This window comes from Mustelus asterias, chromosome 1 (genome assembly GCF_964213995.1).
Source record: "Mustelus asterias chromosome 1, sMusAst1.hap1.1, whole genome shotgun sequence".
In the NCBI taxonomy this organism is placed as follows: Eukaryota; Metazoa; Chordata; class Chondrichthyes; order Carcharhiniformes; family Triakidae; genus Mustelus; species Mustelus asterias.
This window is the reverse complement of record NC_135801.1, coordinates 83274760-83298812: the sequence shown is the minus strand read 5'-3', so window position 1 is coordinate 83298812 and position 24053 is coordinate 83274760. Positions and strand designations below refer to the sequence as shown.

The following is a 24053-nucleotide window of genomic DNA, read 5'->3' as shown; positions in this document are numbered from 1 at the left end:
GATGCTGAAATGCCTGTATATGGGAAAGCTGTGTGCAGGGAGTTGTGAGGTCTATATTTTTTACAGTCATGGAGCTGTAGAGGAGGGTTACAGGAGGGCTGCTGTATATTGACTCAGAGACAGTCAGAAGCAGCTTAAAGCTGGGGACCCTGGGCTCAGCCTTCCTTCCACCACCTCTGAAATCGGTCCTTGAAAACTATTTTAAAAGATCTTTACTTAAAAAGTTAATTCGGGACAGAGAGTATCAGGGAGTTGGCAATGATTTGCGTGCAGTTTTCTCTAGTCAGCAACATTGGAAAGATGCAGTGTTTGAGTGGGACTCGAATTTCAACCCGCTCAATAGTCATCTTACATCTCCTACTGCCTGATGTGTTATGAACAATCTCCAGATTTGACAATGGTGATGTGTGGTTGATTACGGTGGCGCTTGCTCGCCACATTGTCCGAGCTGGCACTAGGCACTCACTTGTATCAAAGACTGAATAAACCTTTCAATGACGAAGAAAGGCGCTAAGTTCCAGAGTGAATGGCCCTGTCCAGAGCTTTTTAACATGCTCTCTCCTACCCACAGCACAGTCCACATGCACCCACTGCAAATGGAAAGCTTAACTAATCTTTTCTCAAGTCACCTTTGTCCTAAAGTGAAAACCCAGCATTCCACTTGTCCTGAAGCCAGAGTCCCAAATATTTTCAGAAAGAAACCTGGGAGCAGAGGCATGTCTGTACTGATCCAAGCAGTATGTAGTTAGATTAGCCCCTTCTCAACATCCCTCCTGTAGATAACGGATGGTCAGGCAGCAAAGAGTTTACCATCCAGCAGTGGATAGGAGGTGCAGGAATGGCACTTGACACTGTTATTGCTTCATTCAACAGCACATATGCAGAAAGCTTGTTTACCTTAACCTAAATTCTTTAGACTGACACCTGCTTCTGTCTCCTGTGTGAACTCTTCATTCTTTACTCCTTCTAGGAAGATCCTGTAGAACTGGGCTTCCCAAACCTTTTTCCAAAGTGACTATTTTAATGCCTCCGTTGTTATGCGGTACACCCTTAATTGTGTGGTCACCTCCAGATAAAGACCAGCCAGGCCCCCATGGCAGGACAAAATGCTGGCATACTTTGTAGCTTTGCTGCCATGCAGCCACCAGGATCCACAATTGAGGCTGGCTGATTGAATGGATAAGACCCTTGAAGGGCTGTTACCTTCTGCAGTATACCCTTCCACAGATCAGTAAAAATGATGAAATGCAGTTCTGTGGAAGAGCTGTGGTGTGAAGGGAACTGGACATTCTATTTCTTTCAAGATGTCAGCACATCCACTCAACTAATACCTGCCACGGTGCCAACTTATCAACTGGGCCAGACTGCCCTAATAGCAACTGAGTTGCGGCAGCCTGCAGCTGGATTCTCAGAAGGTCAAGCGCCCAGAAGTTTTTTAGAATTTATTTATAGGATATGGGCTTCTCTTGCTGGGCCAGAATTCATTGCTCATCCATAATTGCCCTTGAGCCGCTTTCATGAACCACTGCAGTCCATGTGGTTTATGTATACTCACAGTGCCATTAGGAAAGTAGTTCCAGGATTTTGACCCAGCGACAATGAAGGAATGGTGATATAGTTCCAAATCAGGATGCTAAATGACATGGCAGGGTACTTGCAGGTGGTGATGTTCCCATGTACCTGCTGCTCTTGTCCTTCTAAATGGTAGTGGTTGAGGGTTTGGAAGGTACCGTTGAAGGAGCCTTGGTGAGTTCCGACAGTGCATCTTGTAGATGATACACACTGCTGCTGCTGTGCATCAGTGGTGGAGGGAGTGAATGTGGAAGGGATGTCAATCAAGCGGGCTGCTTTGTCCTGGATGGTATCCAGCTTTTGAGCACTGTTGGAACTGCATTCTTTCAAGCAAGGGGAGAGTATCCGCTTGGGAAATAAGGAAGGGCAGGTGACAGAAGTCTTAGTGAGGGATCACTTTGGGACCAGTGACCATAATTCTATTAGTTTTAAGATAGCTATGGAGAAGGATAGGTCTGTCCCAAAAGTTAATATTCTAAATTGGGGCAAGGCCAATTTTAATGGTATCAGGCAGGAACTTTCAAAAGTTAATTGGGGAAGTCTGTGGGAAGGAAAAGGGACGTCTGGTAAGTGGAATGCTTTCAAAAGTGTTAACCAGGGTTCAGGGTAAACACATTGCTCTCAGAGTGAAGGGCAAGGCTGGCAGAAGTCGGGAACCCTGGATGACTCGGGATATTGAGGCCCTGGTCAAGAAGAAGAAAGAGGCACGTGACGTGCATAGGCAGCTGGGATCAAGTGAATCTCTTGAAGAGTATAGGGGGTGGAGGAGTAGAGTTAAGAGAGAAATCAGGAGGGCAAAAAGGGGACATGAAATTGTTTTGGCAGATAAGGCAAAGGAGAATCCAAAGAGCTTCTACAAATACATAAAGGGCAAAAGAGTAACAAGGGAGAGAGTAGGGCCTCTTAAGGATCAACAAGGTCATCTATGTGCGGATCCACAAGAGATGGGTGAGATCCTAAATGAACATTTCTCATCACTATTTACTGTTGAGAACAGCATGGATGTTAGGGAACTTGGGGAAATAAATATTGATGTCTTGAGGAGTGTACATATTACAGAGAAGGAGGTGCTGGAAGTCTTAAAGCGCATCAAGGTAGATAAATCTGCGGGACCTGATGAGGTATATCCCAGGACGTTGTGGGAGGCTAGGGAGGAAATTGCGGGTCCTGATGCGCGTTATCATACACAAGGCTTGATGCTCAGGAAATAAAGGCTTTTATTTGCTGTAACAAAGCAGCTATCAATTATATTCACGATCCCAGACTGAGGGGTCCCAGCCAGAGCAGGGACCTTTATACCTCTCCCAGGAGGCGGAGCCCGACTGGGATGTACCACAACACTACAATACAAAGGTATAACAACCCCACCCTAACCCCAACAGCAACATATGTACATACTTGTAGTACTGGCCAGACCCTGGCACAGTACTATCCAGTGGGAACCAACGATGGTTCACCACATTCACCCCTCCTTTGAAAACAAAGGCCGGCGGGGTACAAAAACAGAATAATTTGTCATCAGTCTATAAGTTCAGACGGTCAGGGGGACCGCACCGTCGTTGTGACCTCCTCAATACCGGCGGTGACACCGGAGTAGGCACTTGCGGTGGCGATGTCCAGCTGTGCCTCCACAGACTCACAGGCTGGTTGACCCTGAGGTGACGGTAATCCATGGAGTCCCGACACGCCCTGAAGTGGCGACCATCCTCTGGACTCAGGCAAGCTGTACACGGGAGTAAAAGGGTTAAGCAATGGTCCCGATGCTGCCCGCGCCGTGTCCGGGGGGGAAACAAGAGTTAAGGGGTTTGTAACAGGGGGTATGGGAGCGACAGGGGTTGCTACGTCCCCTGCTGGCGCCAGGTCTCGGATCGAGACCATGTCCTCCCGCCCGTCAGGGTATGCCCATAGGCATACTGAGGGTTGGCGTGGAGGAGATGGACCTGTTCGACCAACGGGTCGGACTTGCGGGCCCTCACATGTCGCCGCAGGAGGACAGGTCCTGAGTACATCAACCAAGATGGTAATGAGGTCCCCGAGGAAGACTTCCGAGGGAATGAAAACATCCTCTCATGGGGAGTAGCATTAGTTGCCGTACACAGGAGTGAGCGAATAGAATGGAGTGCATCAGGGAGCACCTCTTGCCAACGGGAGACTGGAAGGCTTTTTGACTTCAACGCCAGTAAGACAGCCTTCCAGACTGTAGCATTCTCACGTTCCACCTGTCCTTTACCCCTAGGGTTGTAGCTCGTGGTCCTACTAGAGGCAATCCCGTATGAGAGCAGGTATTGCCTCAAGTCATCGCTCATGAACGACGAGCCCCTGTCACTGTGAATGTAGCCGGGGTACCCGAACAGGGTAAAAAGATCACGGAACGCCTTGATAACCGTGGCAGCGGATGTATCAGAGCAGGGAACAACAAAAGGGAATCTAGAGTACTCATCAATGATGTTGAGGAAGTACACATTCCGATCTGTTGAGGGAAGGGGGCCCTTAAAATCGACACTCAGTCTCTCGAAGGGACGAGTGGCCTTGACTAAATGTGCCCGGTCAGGTCGGTAAAAGTGCGGTTTGCATTCCGCGCATACCCGACAGCTTCTTGTTATGGACCTGACGTCCTCCACCGAGTAGGGCAGATTGCGGGCTTTTATAAAGTGGTAGAGCCGAGTGACCCCAGGATGGCATAGGTCATTATAGAGAGCCTGCAAACGGTCCTCCTGTATACTGGCGCATGTTCCACGCGAGAGGGCATCCGAGGGCTCATTGAGTTTCCCTGGATGATACATGATGTCATAGTTATAGGTGGAGAGTTCAATTCTCCACCGCAAGATCTTGTCGTTCTTGATCTTGCCCCTCTGCGTGTTATTAAACATGAACGCCACGGACCGCTGGTCCGTGATCAGGGTGAACCGTTTTCCCGCCAAGTAATGGCGCCAGTGCCTGACGGCCTCCACAATGGCCTGGGCCTCCTTTTCCACCGCTGAATGCCGGATTTTGGGGCCTTGGAGGATGCGGGAAAAAAATGCGACGGGCCTGCCCGCCTGGTTAAGTGTGGCGGCCAGGGCGAAATCAGATGCATCGCTCTCCACCTGAAAGGGGATGGACTCATCAACAGCGTGCATCGTAGCTTTCACGATGTCGGCTTTTAATTTATCGAAGGCCAATCGGGCCTGTGGCATTAGGGGAAAAGTAGTGGACTTAATGAGCGGACGGGCTTTGTCCGCGTAATTGGGAACCCACTGCGCATAATAAGAGAAGAAGCCTAAGCATCTTCTCAGTGCTTTTGCACTAGCAGGCAAGGGAAGTTCAGGAAGAGGGCGCATACGGTCTGGATCAGGACCAATGACCCCGTTTTCCACCACGTATCCTAGGATGGCTAAACGGCGCGTACGAAACACACACTTCTCCCTGTTGTAGGTCAGGTTCAGGCGAGATGCAGTGCGTAGGAAATTCAGGAGATTCGTGTCGTGGTCCTGCTGGTCATGGCCGCAGATGGTGACATTATCCAGGTACGGGAAGGTAGCCCGCAGCTCGTTCTGGTCCACCATTCGGTCCATAGCACGCTGGAAGACCGAGACCCCATTGGTGACACCAAAGGGAACCCTGAGAAAGTGATACAAGCGACCATCCACCTCAAAAGCCGTGTATTGTTGGTCCTCTGGGCGAATGGGGAGTAGGTGGTAGGCAGACTTGACGTCTATGGTGGAGAACCCCCCTTACTGCGCAATCTGATTGACCATGTCAGATATGCGCGGGAGGGGATACGCATCCAGCTGCGTGTATCGATTAATGGTCTGACTATAGTCAATGACCATCCGGGGTTTGTTCCCGCTCTTGACCACCACGACCTGCGCTCTCCATGTACTAGCGCTGGGTTGTATGATCCTTTCTTTGAGGAGCCGCTGAACCTCAGATCGAATGAAGATCCGATCCTCAGCGCTGTAACGCCTACTCTTAGTCGCAATGGGCTTGCAGCCTGGCACAAGATTCTGGAACAGGGAGGGTGTGGTGATCTTCAGCGTCGAGAGGCTACAGGCGGGGCGCGTTGGGCAATTTGGAGGCTGCTGTTCTCCCACTGAAAGCGAAGGGAGTGGCCCACCGTACTGTAGGGTTACACTCCTCAAGTGGACCATGAAGTTTAGTCCAAGAAGTATTGGCGCGCAAAGGTGCAGCAACACTAGGAGCTTGAAACGCTCGTAAACTGTGCCTTGCACCGTTAAAGTTACCACGCAACTCCCTAGCACGGTGACAGACCCGGGACCTCGATGCCATAGAAATTGTCTGTTTGACAGGTTGAATCCGGAGTCCACACCACTTCACAGCGTCTGGGTGGATAAAGCTCTCAGTGCTCCCGCTGTCAAACAGACAATAAATCAAGTGGTCATTTACCTTAATGTCCATCATAGATTTGTCAAGTCTATGAGGCTTGGCCTGGTCCAGGATGATCGACGCCACCGTTGGTTCATGAGCGCCACTGCAGGCAGCTGAAATTGATGAGGATGACCCCTGCTGGTCGTTCGCGGTCGGTGCCGACCAACATGGCCGCTCCCATAGGTCGCACGTGGGTGATGGCGCCAAACTCAGCGACCCCTGGTGGTCACACATCTCCGAATCCGTCGACCGTAATGGCGTCATCCTGGCTTCGCACGTGGATGAAACCCTCGACGATTTCGACGACGAAGAACCGGGCTCTGAGGAATCGCAGGCCGCACTGCTGTTCCTAGATTTGGATCGGCACACTTTCGAATAGTGCCCCTTCTTACCGCAGGCGGAGCACAACACAGCTTTAGCGAGACACCGTTGCCGAGTATGCTTCGCTCCCCCACAGAAGTAACACCGCGAGCCGCCCGGAGCTGCTGCCGTCATCTGGCCCGAGTGTGAGCACGCCATTATGCAGCATTTCGAACCCGAGGGACGAGGAGGGATTGGCGACTGCTCCTGCCACGTTGTCTCCACGTGGTCTTCCGGATACAATACTAGGCTTTTGGAGGCCGTCTCCAGCATCTCCGCTAGCTCTATTGCCTGGGTAAGGTCAAGGTTACCTTTCTCCAGTAGTTTAAGTCGAATGTACGATGATCCGACTCCCGCCACAAACGCATCTCGGGCGAGGTCGTTCATACTCTGCTCAGCCGACACAGCTTTGCAGTTACAGCCCCTGGCTAGCTGTAGGAGCTCGTTCGCATATTCCTCCATTGTTTCGCCAGACTGCCGTCGTCGAGTGGCTAAGAGGTAACAAGCGTGTATTTCGTTGGGCGGTTTGATATAACGCTTCTTCAGAAGCTTGAGAGCCTTTGTGTAATCGGTGGCCGCATGGATCGCGAGGTAGACAGTGTTGCTTACCCTCGCATGGAGGACCCGGAGTCTGTCATCATCTGTGGTGACCGCTGCGGAGGCTGCCAGGTAGTCTTCAAAAAACTTCAGCCAGTGGTCGAAGGTGTTGGAGGCGCCCACCGCACGTGAATCTAGTGTAAGGCGTTCAGGCTTCAGTATCTGCTCCATACTCTTTTTTTTTCTTCGACGAGAGTTTATTTACAGCAAATAAAATTGATGCGCGTTATCATACACGAGGCTTGATGCTCAGGAAATAAAGGCTTTTATTTGCTGTAACAAAGCAGCTATCAATTATATTCACGATCCCAGACTGAGGGGTCCCAGCCAGAGCAGGGACCTTTATACCTCTCCCAGGAGGCGGAGCCCGACTGGGATGTACCACAACACTACAGTACAAAGGTGTAACAACCCCACCCTAACCCCAACAGCAACATATGTACATACCTGTAGTACTGGCCAGACCCTGGCTCAGTACTATCCAGTGGGAACCAACGATGGTTCACCACAGGTCCCCTAGCCAAGATATTTGAATCATCGATAGTCATGGGCGAGGTGCCTGAAGATTGGAGAGTGGCAAATGTTGTGCCTTTGTTTAAAAAGGGCTGCAGGGAAAAGCCTGGGAACTACAGGCCAGTGAGCCTCACATCTGTGGTAGGTAAATAGTTGGAAGGTATTTTAAGAGACAGGATCTACAGTCATTTAGAGATGTAAGGACTGATTAGGGACAGTCAGCATGGCTTTGTGAGTGGAAAATCATGTCTCACAAATTGGATTGAGTTTTTTGAAGGGGTAACCAAGAAGGTAGATGAGGGCAGTGCAGTTGATGTTGTCTACATGGACTTTAGCAAGGTTTGTGACAAGGTACTGCATGGTAGGTTGTTGCATAAAGTTAGATCTCACGGGATCCGGGGTGAGGTATCTAAATGGATACAAAATTGGCTTCTTGACAGAAGCCAGAGGTTGGTTATAGAGAGTTGTTTTTCAAACTGGAGGCCTGTGCCCAACGGTGTGCCTCAGGGATCAGTGCTGGGCCCACTGTTATTTGTCATTTATATTAATGATTTGGATGAGAATATAGGGGGCTTGGTTAGTAAGTTTGCAAAAAAACGAACGGCATGGACAAGTTGGGCCGAAGGGCCTGTTTCCATGCTGTAGACCTCTATGACTCTATGACTCATATTCCTGACTTGCCCCTCATTGGTGGCATAGTGGACAGTGAAGAAAGTTAATTCCAATTGCAACGGGATCTTGATCAATTGGGCCAGTGGGCTGAAGAATGGCAGATGGAGTTTAATTTAGACAAATGCGAGGTAATGCATTTTGGTAGATTGAACCAGGGCAGGACTTACTCAGTTAATGGTAGGGCATTGGGGAGAGTTACAGAACAAAGGGATCTAGGGGTACATGTTCATAGCTCCTTGAAAGTGGAGTCACAGGTGGACAGAGTGGTGAAGAAGGCATTCGGCATGCTTGGTTTCATCGGTCAGAACATTGAATACAGGAGTTGGGACGTCTTGTTGAAGTTGTACAAGACATTGGTAAGGCCACACTTGGAATACTGTGTGCAATCCTGGTCACCCTATTACAGAAAGGATATTATTAAACTAGAAAGAGTGCAGAAAAGATTTACTAGGATGCTACCAGGACTTGATGGATTGAGTTATAAGGAGAGGCTGAATAGACTGGGACTTTTTTCTCTGGAGCGTAGGAGGCTGAGGGGTGACCTTATAGAGGTCTATAAAATAATGAGAGGCATAGACAAGGTTGATAGTCAGTATCTTTTCCCAAAGGTAGGTGAGTCTAAAACTAGAGGGCATAGGTTTAAGGTGAGAGGGGAGAGGTACAAAAGTGTCCAGAGGGGCAATTTTTTCACACAGAGGTTGGTGAGTGTCTGGAACAAGTTGCCAGAGGTAGTAGTAGAGGCGGGTACAATTTTATCTTTTAAAAAGCATTTAGACAGTTACATGGGTACGATGGGTATAGAGGGATATGGACCAAATGCGGGCAATTGGGATTAGTTTAGTGGTTTTTTAAAAAAAAGAACGGCATGGACAAGTTGGGCCAAAGGGCCTGTTTCCATGCTGTAGACCTCTATGACTCTATGACTCATATTCCTGACTTGTGCCTTGTAGATTGTGGACAGGCTTTGGGGAGTCAGGAGGTGGGTTACACACTGCAGGATTCATAGCTTCTGACCTACTTTTGTAGCCACAATATTTATATAGTTAGTCCAGTTCAGTTTCTGGTCAATGGTAAGTTGACCAGGATGTTGATAGTTTAGGATTCAGCAATGATAATGGCATTGAGTGTCAGGGGGAGATGGTGTGATTTTCTTTTGCCTGGCACTTCTGGTTGAAGACTGTAACAAATTCTTCAGTCTTAACTGTTGAATTGATATGCTGGTCTCCCCCATCACTGAGGATGAGGATATTTGTGGAGCCTCTTGCTCCAGTCAGTTGTTTACTTATCCACCACCATTCATGTTTTGATGTGGCAGGACTGAAGAGCGTAGATTTGACCCATTGGTTGAGATTGTTTAGCTTTATCACTTGCTGCTTATGCTGTTTGCATGCAACTAGTCTTGTTTTGTAACTTCACCAGGTTGACACCTCATTTTAGGTATGCCTGGTTCTGCTCCTGGCATGCCATTCTGCAGTTTTCAATCAACTAGCGTTGATCCCCTGGCTTGGTAGAAATGGTAGACTGGGGGATATGCCGGGCCCTGAAATTATAGATTGTGGTTGTATCCAAGTCTACTGCTGCTGATGGGCCACAGCACTCATGGTTGCCCAGACTCAAGTTGTTAGATCTGTTCAAAATCTATCTGATTTAGCACCGTGGTAATGCCACACAACTTGATGGAGGGTATTCTCAATGTGAACATGTGAACATTTGTCTCCACAAGGATTGTGTGATGGTCATTCCTTCCAATACTGTCATGGACAAATATATCTGTGACAGACAGTTGGTGAGGATGAGATCAAGCATGTTTTTCCCTCTGGTTTGTTCCCTCAACACCTTTCCCAATCTGGCAGCCATGTACTTTAGGACTTGACCAGCTCGGTCAGTGGTTGTGCTACAGAGCCACTCTTGATGTTGGACATTTAAGTCCCCCACCCAGAGTACATTTTGCACCCTTGCCACCCTCAGTGCTTCCTCCAAGTGGTGTTCAATGTGGAGGAATACTGATTCATCAGCTGAGGGAGGACATTACGTGATAGTCAGCAGGAAGCAGCCAATGTTTGATCTGATGCCAGGAAACTTCATGGGGTCCGGAGTTGATGTTGAGAACTCCCAGGGCAACTCCCTCCTGGCTGTATGCCATTGCGCTGTCACCTCTGCTGGGTCTGTCCTGCTGGTGAGACAGGACATACGCAGGAATGGTGATGGTGTTGTCTGGGACATTGTCTGTAAGATATGATTCCATGAGTATGACTAAGTCATGCTGTTGCTTGACTAGTCTGTTAGGCAGCTTTCCCAATTTTGGCACAAACCCCGATATTAGTAAGGAGATTCAAGGTCACTAGGGCTGCATTTTCCATTGTCATTTTTGGTGCCGGGTGGTTCATTTGGTTTCATTCCTTTTTGTAGACTTCGTAGCAGTTGGACACAACTGAGTGGTTTGCTAGACCATTTCAGAGGGCATTTAAAAGTTGACCATATTGCTGTGGATCTGGAGTCACATGTAGGCCAGGCCAGGTAAGGATGGCAGATTTCCTTCTCTAAAGGACATTAGAAAATGACATGGTTTTATTTTACCATAATCGACAATGGTTTCGTTTTCTTCACTCTACATTTAATTCCAAATTTATTTATTGAATTCAAATTCCATTATCTGCCATGGTGGAATTCAAATCGATGGTAGCCATGATGTAGAGATGCCAGCGTTGGACTGGGGTAAGCACAGTAAGAAGTCTCACAACACCAGGTTAAAGTCCAACAAGTTTATTTGGCAGCACTAGCTTTCGGAGTCTCAAACTCCTTCATCCGGTGAGTGAGGACTTGTGTTCACGAAAGTATGTTTTTAACATCCCTATAAATATTTTTTTTCTGGATTGTTCGCTGCAGGGGATTAATCTTTAATTCCTGGAGACTCCAAGATAACCTTGGTGGGTTGGCCACCCTGGGCCCAGTGGGTATTGATTCATTTTCAGTAAGTGCTGAGTCGGTGTGAAATGCTGAAGGAGTTGAGAAAAAATAGTGGGAATGCTAGAGTTCTGAAGTAAAAAAAAACAGTTAGTCAGTAACAAAAAAACAGAAAGTGCTGGGGAATCCCAGCAGATCTGACAGTCAATATGTTTCTGACAAGAGGCACCCCGCCTCTTGATATTATAACCAGTATCTGTTTCCTTTGCAGATTATTGCTTGCTTGCCATCTGCAGCATTTCCTGCCGCAATCCGGATTGTCATTCGGTGCATTGTCCTGGGGGTGTCCCGCGCCTGCGTGCAGCTAGCCTGTCAGTGCGCAGCCGCGGGGAACGAGGGCAGGGTCCCGGAGTCCGGGTGGCAGCGCGTGAGCTGGGGTTCGCTCTGAGCCGCCTGTCAATCACTCACTCTGCTCCCGCTGGGGAGAGCGACACCAGCAGCAGCAGCAGCAGCAGCGTAGACCCTGCCAGCGACCACCGCCTCCCCACCCACACTCTCCACAATGGGTGCCCGGCCTGCAGTCACTTACACAATCGGCATATTTTGCATTATCTTATTAGTAACCAGCATTGCTCTCCTCGTCACTAACGTCTTCCTCAGTGTGGTCCAGAATTACGTTAAAAAGGTAAGGATTATTAACATTTTCTGTGCTATATATACCAGTGGGAAGTCATAGAAATGCATTCCGTTTTGCTAACTTTCACTTCCACCTGTTTAATGTTTTGGTATACCCTGGTGATGTAACATCGGGTGTTTTGGGTTGATACTGACATGAAGAAATTAACAATAGAGGCCGCCACATCAGTGAATCACGGCGGATACAATTGATACTTTTTGTTATTTGTTAAGCTTTGTTCAACAAAAGCACATATGCTCAAATACAACAATATTTTGATCGATTAAATACACGTTGCACAAGCCTGGAGTGAAGTGTGTGTAATGCAGAATTGGCAATTAAGACCTGATACTGTAGAAATGTTCCTTATTGTTTCTGAAACAGGTATAAGTTAATTAGGTGGTTTTTTTTAACTTTTACTTTCATTTGCTTTTCAACTGATATGTCACTTAACCAATTGGGAATGGGCAAAGCAGTTAACAGGATTTTGGCAATTGGACATCTTGGAAATGTTGAGTCATGGGTAGATGACATTCGCAGCAATTCAAAGTTCCTTTGAAATTCCCAATGTATTTCGCCAGCTGAGAATTGACAAATAAATGAGTATGCAGCGAGAGATACCTGAAAGTTTTGTTGAAAATATTTGGGTTTGAGATTTTTTTGGAAGGAGATACCAGATGTTTAGATACAGGATCGGTGCAAGGTTAAGGAAACTGGAGTAAAGAATATACAAAAAGGTTGGAGGTACATAATGCTTTTTTAAAATAAGCTGTTTTTCATTTTTGAATTTGATTTTGCAGTGTGCTGAGTATTTTAATTTCTAACATGATAAATGGAAACTAACGACTGGTGAGGACCCGGAAGAAGAAAGGGTAATTCTGTGACCTGGAATTTTATGAAAATGACCTTTGGAAGATAGTTGTTTGGAAAATTCCCGTATGCTTTTTCCAAGACAAAAGTAGAATCGTAGAATTCCTGCAGTGCCGAAGAGGCCATTCAGCCCATTGAGTCTGCACCAACTCTCTGAAAGTATCCTACCCAAGCTCTCTGTCCCGCCCAATCACTTTAACCCCACACATTGTGGCTAATCCAACTAATATATACATTATGGAACATTAAGGGGCAAATGATCATGGCCAATCCACCTAACCTGCACATTTCAGAACTGTGGAAGGAAATCAGAGCATCCGGAGGAAATCCACACAGACACGGGGAGAGTGTGCAAACTCCACACAGACACCTAAGGCTGGAATTGAACCGGGTCTTTGGCACTGTGAGGCAGCAGTGCTAACCACTGTGCCACCCAATAACAGTAACCTGTTCTCAATTGGTAGATGTCCTTTAGGTGCCCAGTACTTAGGTTTGTTAACTGTTTAATATTTAAATTGATACTGTCAAATAGTCTTGCCAATGAGACACATTTGTTGTATAAATGTTTCTTGTTCCAGTTTTCAATACCTATTTACACATCAATCCATTTTTCTGCCCACTTAAGTAATCTAGATCCTCTTAAGTTTTTGTCATTGTGTTGCATCTGCTATTTATAAAAAAAACTAATTATTTTCATGTAATGGTGGATTTTTTTAAAAGGGAGATTTAGAACACTTTAATAAAATTATTAAAGAAATTGAGGGGGAAATGGAGAAAAACTGTTTCCTCTGGGCGAATCCAGAACAAGAGGACATTATCTTAAAATTAGAGCCAGAATTTATTGCCCATCTCTAATTGCAAAAGTGGTGGTGAGCCAAAACAAGAATTGAAACACTCTTTCCAGAAAGCTCTTGAGGCTAGGTCAATTGACAATTTCAGAAATTGGGTAAACCTGGATTGTTTGAAAAGGTTTTATTACAATTGGGAGGTTCATAACATTACAGGATTGTATTTTTTGGTTTATAAGTATACCAGATTTTGGGACTGTAGCTTTAAATGTAGGGCAGATTGAAAGGAATAACGTGACCTGTGCTGGTGTCTTCCTGACACTAAGTCTGGGTGATTTCACTGTTTGAGATTGGGTGAAGGTTCCGATTGGTTTAGGTGCAAGCTATTTACGCACTGAGGTGGTGGCAGCAGTTTTTGAATCTCCAAAAAGTAGATCCCGAGTCTCCCAAAGTCCCAGAAAGGTGTTATGGATATTAAGTTTTAAGCTTTATGATCAAAAGTGGGGCCTGAATTAACACTACACATATTCATATGGCATTTTTAATATAAGAAAATGTCCTAAGATACTTCATAGGAACATTATCAAACAAAATTTGTCACTGAGCCGCATAAGAATACTGGGGCAGGTGACCAAAAGCTTGGTCAGAGAGAGGTTTTAAGGAGCATTTTAATTGATAAGTGCGGTTGAGAGGCAGAGATGTACAGGGTCGAGAGGCAGAGCGGTAAAAGGAGGAAATTCCAGAGCACAGTGCCTTGACAGCTGAAGGCAATGGTGACACAATTAAAACTGATGGTGCTCAAGGCCAGAATAACATCTTGAGGGTTGCAGGATTGGAAGAGATTAGAGATGGGGAGAATTGAGGTCCTGGAGGCAATTGAAAACATGGATGAAAATGTTAAAATTGTGGTGCCACTTATCCAGGAGTGAATGTAAGTCAGCGGGCATGATGATTGTTGGATGAGACTTGGTGCAATTACAGACATAGGCAGCAGAGTTTTTAAGATTAGCTCAGGTTTACAGATGGTAGAATGTGGGTAGCAGGATTACATTGAAATATTTAAGACTGCATGTGACAAAAGCATGAATGAGGGTTACAACCACAGGTGATGGGTGGGACATCAGGTGATGTTAGATGAAAATAGTTCTAGTGAAGTTTGGTAATGTAAATAAACACTTGTTCCCTGCTTATAGCTCGTGAGGATCCCCATTCCATCACCAAACTATCACATTCTTCACAACTAGCAAGATGCATTTTTATTCTATTTAGCAAGCAGCAGCAAATGTAAACAATTGAGGTCATAAATTAGTCACTGGTGAATCCAATAAATAAGTCAGCAGAAACTACTTTACTCATTTGGATGTGGAGTGGTTCAGGTAAATAGTTATAGATGCATTTTAGGGTAAGCTACATAACTACTTGAGGGAGAAAGAAAAGAAGGAAATGGTGATGGTGTTAGTTGAAGTAAGAGTGGCAGTAGGTTTGTGTAGAGTATAAAACACCAGCATACAACTGTTAGGCCAAATAGCTGCCTTTTGTGCTGTAAATTCATTGCAAGTGGCAGTATTATAGTTCTAATTATCTGTAAGTTGCACAACTTGGCTGAGTCATATTTGTTCTATTTTTTTGCCCCTGGTCGTGTGATCATATGACTGGTATTGTTTAGACAAGTGGAAAAACATCAGCATGTTGCAGCTACCTCCCTAACTAAAACTGGTTTAGGCTTGTGCTGAAGGACTGGTAAAGGGACATACATGCCTTAGTGGAAGAAAGTTGAAGAAGCCAAATTGATATCCTATATGTAATGTTAACACAGCACACTCACTGAACTTCACTGAAGCCAATCTTTATGGCAAAAATGACTCATTGCTGCTTTGCTTCATAAATGCAAGTAATTAAAAATGGTGCCCCTTTAATCTGAGTTATGGTTTTGTTCACTATCAAGTTAAACTGCACTTTTACATTTTTGTTTGGTTTATCTCTGTAATAAATACTTAAGCTTCTTAGGCAAGCATAATAAATGGCCGAAAAAAATTCCTTGCGTATTTTTATGTTCCAATTAAAGGAAACTGGGTTCTTCCCTACGGCTTATCAAGTGCTGGGGCAATAATAGTTGTCCCTTTAAAGTGATACATTAACATATGTTTCTGTTTCTATCATTGATAAGTGTGTGAGCGTGTCTGTCTTGAGAAAATAATTGGGCTCAAAGTCATGCCTCCTCTGACTAGCATGCTAACACTTGTTTTCCAAGTTCAGATATGAGTAATGTCTTGTGTTGGGGGTGCGATGCTACAGGACAAAGTGTTCAGGATATTGCATAGCCAAAAATAAGTAAATGCTGTCAGAAGAGGATGAAAATCGAACAGGGGGATAGGAAGTTCCATTAAATAGAAAATGTTTATTCACATAGTACTTTTACTGTGAAGGGCATACCAGTTCATCTTGAAATACAGCATGATGTGATGAGTCAGTAACCAGATCTGAAGCAGATGTTGTAGTTGTGTTCATTAAGTGTAGAAATGTTGCTAGCTGGATAGATAACAGTATAGACTCAAAGGGCCTACAATGTGTCCTCCCCTACAAATTGTTGTTTATCTATCTAGGGCAGAATGCTGGCACAGTGGTTAGCACTGTTGCCTCACTGCGCCAGGGACCTGGGTTCGATTCCTGGCTTGGGTCACTGTTTGCACATTCTCCCCATGTCTGCGTGGAATTCCTCGGTGCTCCGCGGAGTTTCCTCCCATCGTCCAAAGATGTGCTTGTTAGGTGCATTGGCCATGCTAAATTCTCCCTCCGTGTACCCGAACAGGTGCTGGAGTGTGGCGGCGAGGGAATTTTCACAGTAACTTCATTGCAGTGTTAATGTACGCCTACTTGTGACACAAAAATAATAAAAATATATAGTACAAATATGTGAAGAAGAGCAGTATTAAGTCCTGGCATTACTTAGTAAAACAGAATGAATTGTCTAATACTTCAATCAAAATTGCATGTGCTCAGTCACTGACCAGTGTATTTTTAAAGGATCATTACATTTTTTTGCACTTTAAAAATAATCTAGATTAACAAGACTCCCCTTCAACTCCCACCATCACCCCCTTCCCCTACTGATTTTAATAAGATTCTCCCTAGCATTTCTTTCTCAAGACTGGCACATTGCGTTCTGCTATCAGAATAAATGCTTTACTATGCACATGAAATGTTTTATCCTGTATTGTGTGTGACATCATGTGTGTACATCTCTGGATGTGTGAAGGCCAGCACAAATTTGATTTTTTTTTTTGCTCACTTGCTGTGTGTTGTTTAAATGTATTCTTCTCATCTTGTTGGTCGAGTGTATTTGAATACAACTCTTATAGATTCGCCAGAACCTTTAAAACTGACCCAGGGGTAAAGTGAAGCTGTATTTAATCTGTTAACAATTGAGTCATTTCTCTCCGTGTCTTTTTGTTAGACTCTTGCTACTTGTTTGGGAATGTTTCATAAACGGGCATTATTTGCACACGCTTCACAAAAACTTGCATCTTTTAAAGTCTGGTTCTTTGCCTCTGCAGCTCCCGTCCTATCCAGTCTTTCCCCGGCAGAGTTGAGAGATGTCTTTGTCTGTCTTCAACTGCAAAATATCCAACTAAAATTTAAAAGCTTTTCCATCTTAAAAGGGCTTCCTGGAATGTCCACATACTTCTGCTGACTTATTTTTTCTTCATGCTGTAGCCCTCTCTAAGCATAAAAGAAACCCAGTTGAAACTGAACCAACCACCACACATACAAACACCTTTGTCCAGCATGAATCTAACTACAGGTTTTACCCTTCCACAGAAACATTAAGTTAACCCCATTTAAAACTATACCTTATCTCTAATGTTTGCCAATACAAATATAAATCTCTTAAAACTATCTTTGCTTTCCTAACACTAATGACTGACAATCTATCTATCTCCAATCACTGGGTCCATACCCACTGTCATCTAGTCTAGACTAGTTTTTTTGCTATGTCCTTTGTCAAGGCTAACATATGTGAAGTATCCCAGCAGCCTTCACTTTACAGGCTTCTATCTAATAGCTTTTCATGGCCTAAACTATTACTGCAACATGCTATGCTACCAAACACCGAGGTTACCCTTTCTAACCAATGAAATTCCCATCCTTGTTCTGATGGGAATTTTCAGTTTTAACCATGGAATCCCTACAGTGCAGAAGGAGGCCATTCAGCCCATTGATATGTTCCTTCCACATTGGTTGTAATGCTCTTCATATTAAATAATTTGCTGATACTTGCTGTCTGCTCTCGAGCAGTGCACTCTAACAAGGAGAGACCGCAATTAACATAGCCTTCTTCCACCTAGTATAATGTATGTGCTACTTAGTGTCATCTCCTCTACATTACAAAAATAACATACAAATTAGGCATTGTTGTGCAGTAATCTCTCTGTCTACAAGTACAACTGAACTTTCTGTTGCCTACAACTTTAATCATAGCCTCACTTCCACTCTGACTTCAATCTTCTGCATTGTTCCAGTCAAGTTTAGTACAATATCAAGAACAGCATCCTCTTGTCTGGACATAGGCTACAGCCTATCTGGCCTTAAGATTGACTTGAACAACTTTCATATTTCTTATTTATTTTATTTCTTAGATTTCTATTATCTTTTTCCTCCTTGTCTGTCATTTGGCTATTTCCTGTATAGTCGCCTTTATTTTCATCAGTGTTTAATGTGAAAATTGTTGAAATGAGGACTCCCCATTGATCAGTAAATTACAGGATGGTTGAAGTATTGTATACACGGCCTGCTTAAGCAGCCTGCCTAGGAGATGATGCAATTGTGAATTAAATGTGAATATAATGGCTATTTTCCAGTTCAAAGAAGCTGTTAGTGAATTTAGCAAGTGAAGGGTGTGGGTGTGTGCATGTTATGATTCTTTAAGAGCCAATAAAGATTTTTATACGGCTTGAAAGTGATAAATTTGCGCTTGATTTCTTTTTGAGGGCCACATCATACCCAGGATTTGGGACATCAAAATATTCAAGCACTTATGTTTTAGTTATAATTTATTGAAGCAATTGCAAATGCCTGAGAGAGAAATTTACAATTTAAATTCGTCTGTGTTTTTCACACCAAACAAAAGCGAGTTGTTTCAATCCCACTTGTCCATTCATGTGTTGAAGAATTGTAATCTTTCCTCCCCCCTCCTAACCAACATTTTTCTTGTTTTACGAAAGCAAAACACTGCAGATGCCAGGAAGCTGATCTAAAAATCAAGCCTGGAAATATTCAGCAGATTACGCAGCGTATGTTGGTCGATGATCTTGTGTCAGGACTACTTTGTCACAAGGTCATTGACCTGAAAATTTAAAAAATCTTTTTAACTTTTCCACCTTTTTTTGGCTGAAGCTGGTCCCCTTGTGCTTAAAACTTCGATGTTGATGGAGGCAACTGAGCCTTGGACTTGGCATAAACCTATTGCTTCGGTGTGTAAATAAGTGATGCTGTGCACTAATCAATCTGAAGCCAAGCCAGCGCTCAGTTCACATTGTGTCTACAGTAATGGGTTGGGGGCATGTATGGGTGCAGGAAAGGTACAGATGAATAAGCAGAAGCCAGCCACTTTTCATTGGGTTGGAAGGTGATTTTGAAAGTTAAAGTAAATGGACTAAGGACTTGTTGCTATTAAAATAAGAAAAGGCATAACCTATTGATAACCTGGGAGAGGAAGTAGAATGGATAATTGTACATTTGAATATTTCTACATGAGGAGCCCCGAGTAAACATTGCTGTTAATAAGGTCAATGAGTACAAAGTTTGTTTCGGTGGCAGGATAACTCTCCACTGCAACAGTCATATCCATTCTGGGGACATATTTTTCAGTATGCTGCCCTTTTCCTTCCACATGCTCAATAATATTCTCCGCACTTTTTAAAATCATAAAGAACAGGGTATAAAATATATGCTTATTCCAACCTTGTTCTGAAGGGAATTTTCAGTTTTAACCATGGAATCGCTACAGTGCAGAAGGAGGCCATTCAGCCCATTGATATGTTCCTTCCACATTGGTTGTAATGCTCTTCATGTTAAATAACTTGCTGCTACTTGCTGCCTGATCTCTCCTGGACGCTTGTCATTTGAGTGAAGTATCAGGGGATTTCCAGCACCAATGGAAATTTCAACAAAACATGTTTTCCCAATATAAGCAGTGCTGGCAAGACTGCATTGATTAGTCCTTCCCTAGCTGTTCTGATACTGGACATTGCTGTTTAAAAAAAAAAGACTCTTGTAGTCTTTGTACTCTACTCACTCTACTAACTGTGTGGCCAAATTCCCCTCCAATTCAATTTTCAAGTTTGCTGACGACACCACCGTAGTGGGTCGGATCTCAAACAATGACGAGACAGAGTATAGGAATGAGATAGGGAATCTGGTGAACTGGTGCAGCAACAATAATCTCTCCCTCAATGTCAACAAAACAAAGAAGATTGTCATCAACTTCAGGAAGCATAAAGGAGAACATGCCCCTGTCTACATCAACAGGGACGAAGTAGAAAGGGTCGAGAGCTTCAAGTTTTTAGGTGTTCGGATCACCAACAATCTATCCTGGTCCCCCCCCATGCCGACACTATAGTTAAGCTCACCTTTCTCAGAAGACTAAGGAAATTTGGCATGTCAGCTATGACTCTCACCAACCTTTACAGATGCATCATAGAAAGCATTATTTCTAGTTGTATCACAGCTTGGTATGGCTCCTGCTCTGCCCAAGACTGCAAGGAACTACAAAAGGTCATGAATGTAGCTCAAACCATCACGCAAACCAGCCTCCAATCCATTGACTCTGTGTACACTTCCCACTGCCTCGGCAAAGGAGCCAGCATAATTAAGGACCTCACGCACCTCGGACATTCTCTCTCCCACCTTCTTCCTTCGGGGAAAAGATACAAAAGTCTGAGGTCACGTACCGACCGACTCAAGAACAGCTTCTTCCCTGCTGCTGTCAGACTTTTGAATGGACTTGTCTTGCATTAAGTTGATCTTTCTCTACACCCTAACTATGACTGTAACACTACATTCTGCACTCTCTTGTTTCCTTCTCTATGAACTATATGCTTTGTCTGTATCGTGCGCAAGAAATAATACTTTTCACTATGATAATACATGTGACAATAATAAATCAAAGTGGAGAGTATTTCGTAATGCTCCTGATTTGAGGTTTGGGGGGAGGAGTGACTAAAGATTGGGTTTGGTGAGGAGTTGAGTCATGTAACAGTGTTGGAATGAGAGTGAACACAGGAAGTAGACAAGTAGACTAACAAGTGAGGCAAATTGCAGGATATCCACCCGCTTCCTGTTCCAATTGTACTGTGGGCTGGCAGAGGCTGCTTTATCAGTGGAGATGAGGAACTGAATGCAAGTTGTTTACGATTACCCCCATTCTTAACTTCATGCTGGAGGGATGTTGATTAATGAAGCAACTGACTATCATTGAGCAGAAGATTTTTCTTTTGGGCCTGTGATGGTTGGCCTCTGACAACTAGCTTTGTGCATATTGACTTTAACTTCAGCTGCTGGGGTGTTTTGTCTGTTGTGCTAGAAATCCCTTGATGCTGCTATCCAAATCAGTGTCTTGTTATCAAGCGAGGTTACACTCGCATCGTGCTAATATTCAGATCTTGCATCAATGCTTGTCCAAAGGCCAGTGATGAGCTGGGGAACCGAGTGATTAAAATCTAAACTAAACATTGAATAGGTGATGCTTGAGCTGTCTAAATTGAAAACTCCTTTCAGAAGCCTGATCATTGGGAGACTGTGAGATAATTGGCTATGAGACATTTATCATTTTTTTTCTTGTTACTGAGGAGACATTCCTGGTAAATTTGCATATTTTTGTGTAAATGGTAATATCACAGCTGCACTGGAACAATTTGATTGGTTCTCGTTTGCAGCTCTTCAGTTTTATAGCCATGATCTTGCATGGATGGGGGCCGTAGACTTAGACTTCAGCCAATCCAATTCAACCCTTGCTGGCTAAGATTAGTTAATTCGGTGCAAAGCTAAATATGAAAATGCGGCTTTCTGCTCTTGTAACATAATTCCCGGCTTGGGTCACTGTCTGTGCAGAGTCTGCACTTTCTCCCCCGTGTCTGCATGTGTTCCCTCCGGGTGCCCCGGTTTCCTCCCACGGTCCGAAAGACGTGCTGGTTAGGTGCACTGGCCATGCTAAATTCTCCCTCGGTGTACACGAGCAGGCGCCAGAGTGTGGCGACTAGGGGATTTTCACAGTAACTTCATTGCAGTGTTAACGTAAGCCTACTTGTGACAATAATAAATAAACTTAAACTTAATTATTTACTGGCAATATTAGGAGAAGTCTGATTTTTAAAATAATTTTTAACACTATTTATTACAATTGTTTTGATTCTTCCCTTTCTGTCCTCACCCATTTTACCCAACCTCAGCCGAGTCAGCATTTATGCAACTGCAAAATTGCTGCAAGTTGCTTTGTTTTCTTGAGCTGTTTCCCACTGATGGACATGTTTTCTTTTGTGTGTCAGCTACTTTCAATTCAATTCACCAATTTGGTAGTATTTGCCAGATCAGGATTTAATTATGAGCAATTGAATATAGGCATTCATATTTAGAAATCATGGAAACCCTACAATGCAGAAGGAGGCCATTCAGCCCATTGAGTCTGCACCAATGACCATCCCACCCAGGCCCTATCCCTGTAACCCCACCTAATTATCATGGCCAATCCACCTAACCTGCATACATTTGGACTGTGGGAGGAAACGCATGCAGGTACAGGGAGAATGTGCAAACTCATGTGCTAACCAGGGTTTTCTAAAGTTCGCATCTGATTTGATTTATTATTGTCACATGTATTGGGATACAGTGAAAAGTATGGTTTCTTGTGTGCTATACAGACAAAACCTACTGTTCATAGAGTACATAGGGGAGAAGGGAAGGAAAGGGTGCAGAATGTAGTTCTGTAGTCATAATTAGGGTGTAGAGAAAGATCAGCTTAATATATGGTAGGTCCATTCAAAGTTCTGGGAGCAGGGAAGAAGCTGTTCTTGAGTCGGTTGGTATGTGATCTCAAACTTTTATATCTTTTTCCCGTTGGAAGAGAGTATGTCCACCTCAACTATTGCACTGCATTATTAAATCTGTCCTTAGTTTTCACAGTAGAATGCCTATTATTTAAAAGATTTGTCCCATCCATGTTGCTGTCCTTTGTCATACTTTGGCCTTGCTGTATCTTTCTGCAGGAAATACAGCTGAGGAATGACACAGTTACCTTTGAAACTTGGAAAGATCCTCCCCCACCAATTTACATGCAGTTTTACTTCTTTAATGTCACAAACCCCGAGGAGGTGCTGAATGGAGGAAAACCATTTCTTGAAGAAAAAGGTCCTTACACTTACAGGTATGATCAATGAAAATTTTAATCTTTTCAGTTGAAACTGCTTCATGATATTTAGACCATTTGTACTTTCCATAAATTTTGAGTTTTTTAAATGCTATGTTTAAAACAAAATAACAGCATGGCATGAGGAAGGTGACTTGGTCCCTGCAGTCTGCTCCATCCGTAGACCATGTATAGTGTGTGTCATTATGGATTCCACCCAATGCATTCAATCTCTTCATCACTGCATTAGTTTCACCATAGATGCTAAACTAGCAAATCCTACATAAACAGCTTCAAAATTGAACTGATGGAGACTCAAAAAGCTGACCCCTCCAATTGTCCGGATATCATGAACCTATGGCATAGAAACATAGAAGATCGGAACAGGAGAAGGCCATTTGGCCCTTCAAACCTGCTCCGCCATTCATTGAGATCATGGCTGACCATCCAACTCAGTAGCCTAATCCTGCTTTTTCCCCATAACCTTTAATCCCATTCACCCCAATGTTATATCCAGCTGCCCCTTGAATACATGACACGTGACAACAAAGTTACAGGAGTTTGTCACTTAAGATGTAGGGATCCACAATGTTCCTATGCTTGTTATTGCAGGGAAGAGAAAAAAATGTACGCTCATAAAAGTCTGAAGGGATAAATGCAAACATTGAAAGGTTGGAGCAAGCTATTCTTGGAGCGTCTGGGGCTTGCTACTTGGAAAAGCTTGAATATTCCCATTTTAAACATGCTGCACTCTGATTCATTTTGAAGCAATTCCCAATCTTCTCTGTCTGGTGAGGATTACTTTGTTGAAAAATCCCAACATTTAGGCCATTTAAATCCAAAGGTCTATTGCTACCTTGAACCCTTTCTTTTCTCATTTCCCCTTTCCAATGTTCCTTGTACATTTTATTTATACAGGACCGGTCATAATCTCCTCTGACGACTCTGCCTTTGCGCATGGGCATTTCAAAGTCATAACTTGCATTATGCTGGAAATTTCCTTGATAAACTGAGGAAGTTGGGCAGTTTATTTCAATGTGCAGTATATTCCAGATTGCTGCCAGCCTGCACATACATGCGTCTTAAAGGGAACATTTCCCCTCTTTCCCTCCCTGCCTTGTTTGGGGGCATTCCAATTAACCTGGTCATTGCTCAGACACCACTTTCCTCCCTCTCTGTCCCTGCTACATTTAAGGAAATTAATTTTGGCAATGGCGTGCTATAAGCAAGAACTCTTCTTGGGAAAGCCACAGTAAAGCAGCAGCCAGAATCGCCTACATTAGTTGTGATACCGTGTCAAGTGGCCCACATAATGTGTCAGCAAATGCTTAAA

General features: G+C 44.1%; 1 protein-coding gene across 1 annotated transcript in view; it reads left to right on the top strand.

Moving 5' to 3' along the window:
• Positions 1–11317: 11317 nt before the first annotated feature.
• Positions 11318–24053, top strand: part of scarb2c (scavenger receptor class B, member 2c) — a 58183-nt gene continuing 45447 nt past the window's right edge. The window contains exons 1-2 of the mRNA XM_078214251.1: positions 11318–11671; positions 22581–22738. Coding sequence (XP_078070377.1) covers positions 11549–11671; positions 22581–22738 — 281 coding nt within the window. The 5' untranslated portion in view covers positions 11318–11548. The remainder of the gene's footprint in view (positions 11672–22580; positions 22739–24053) is intronic.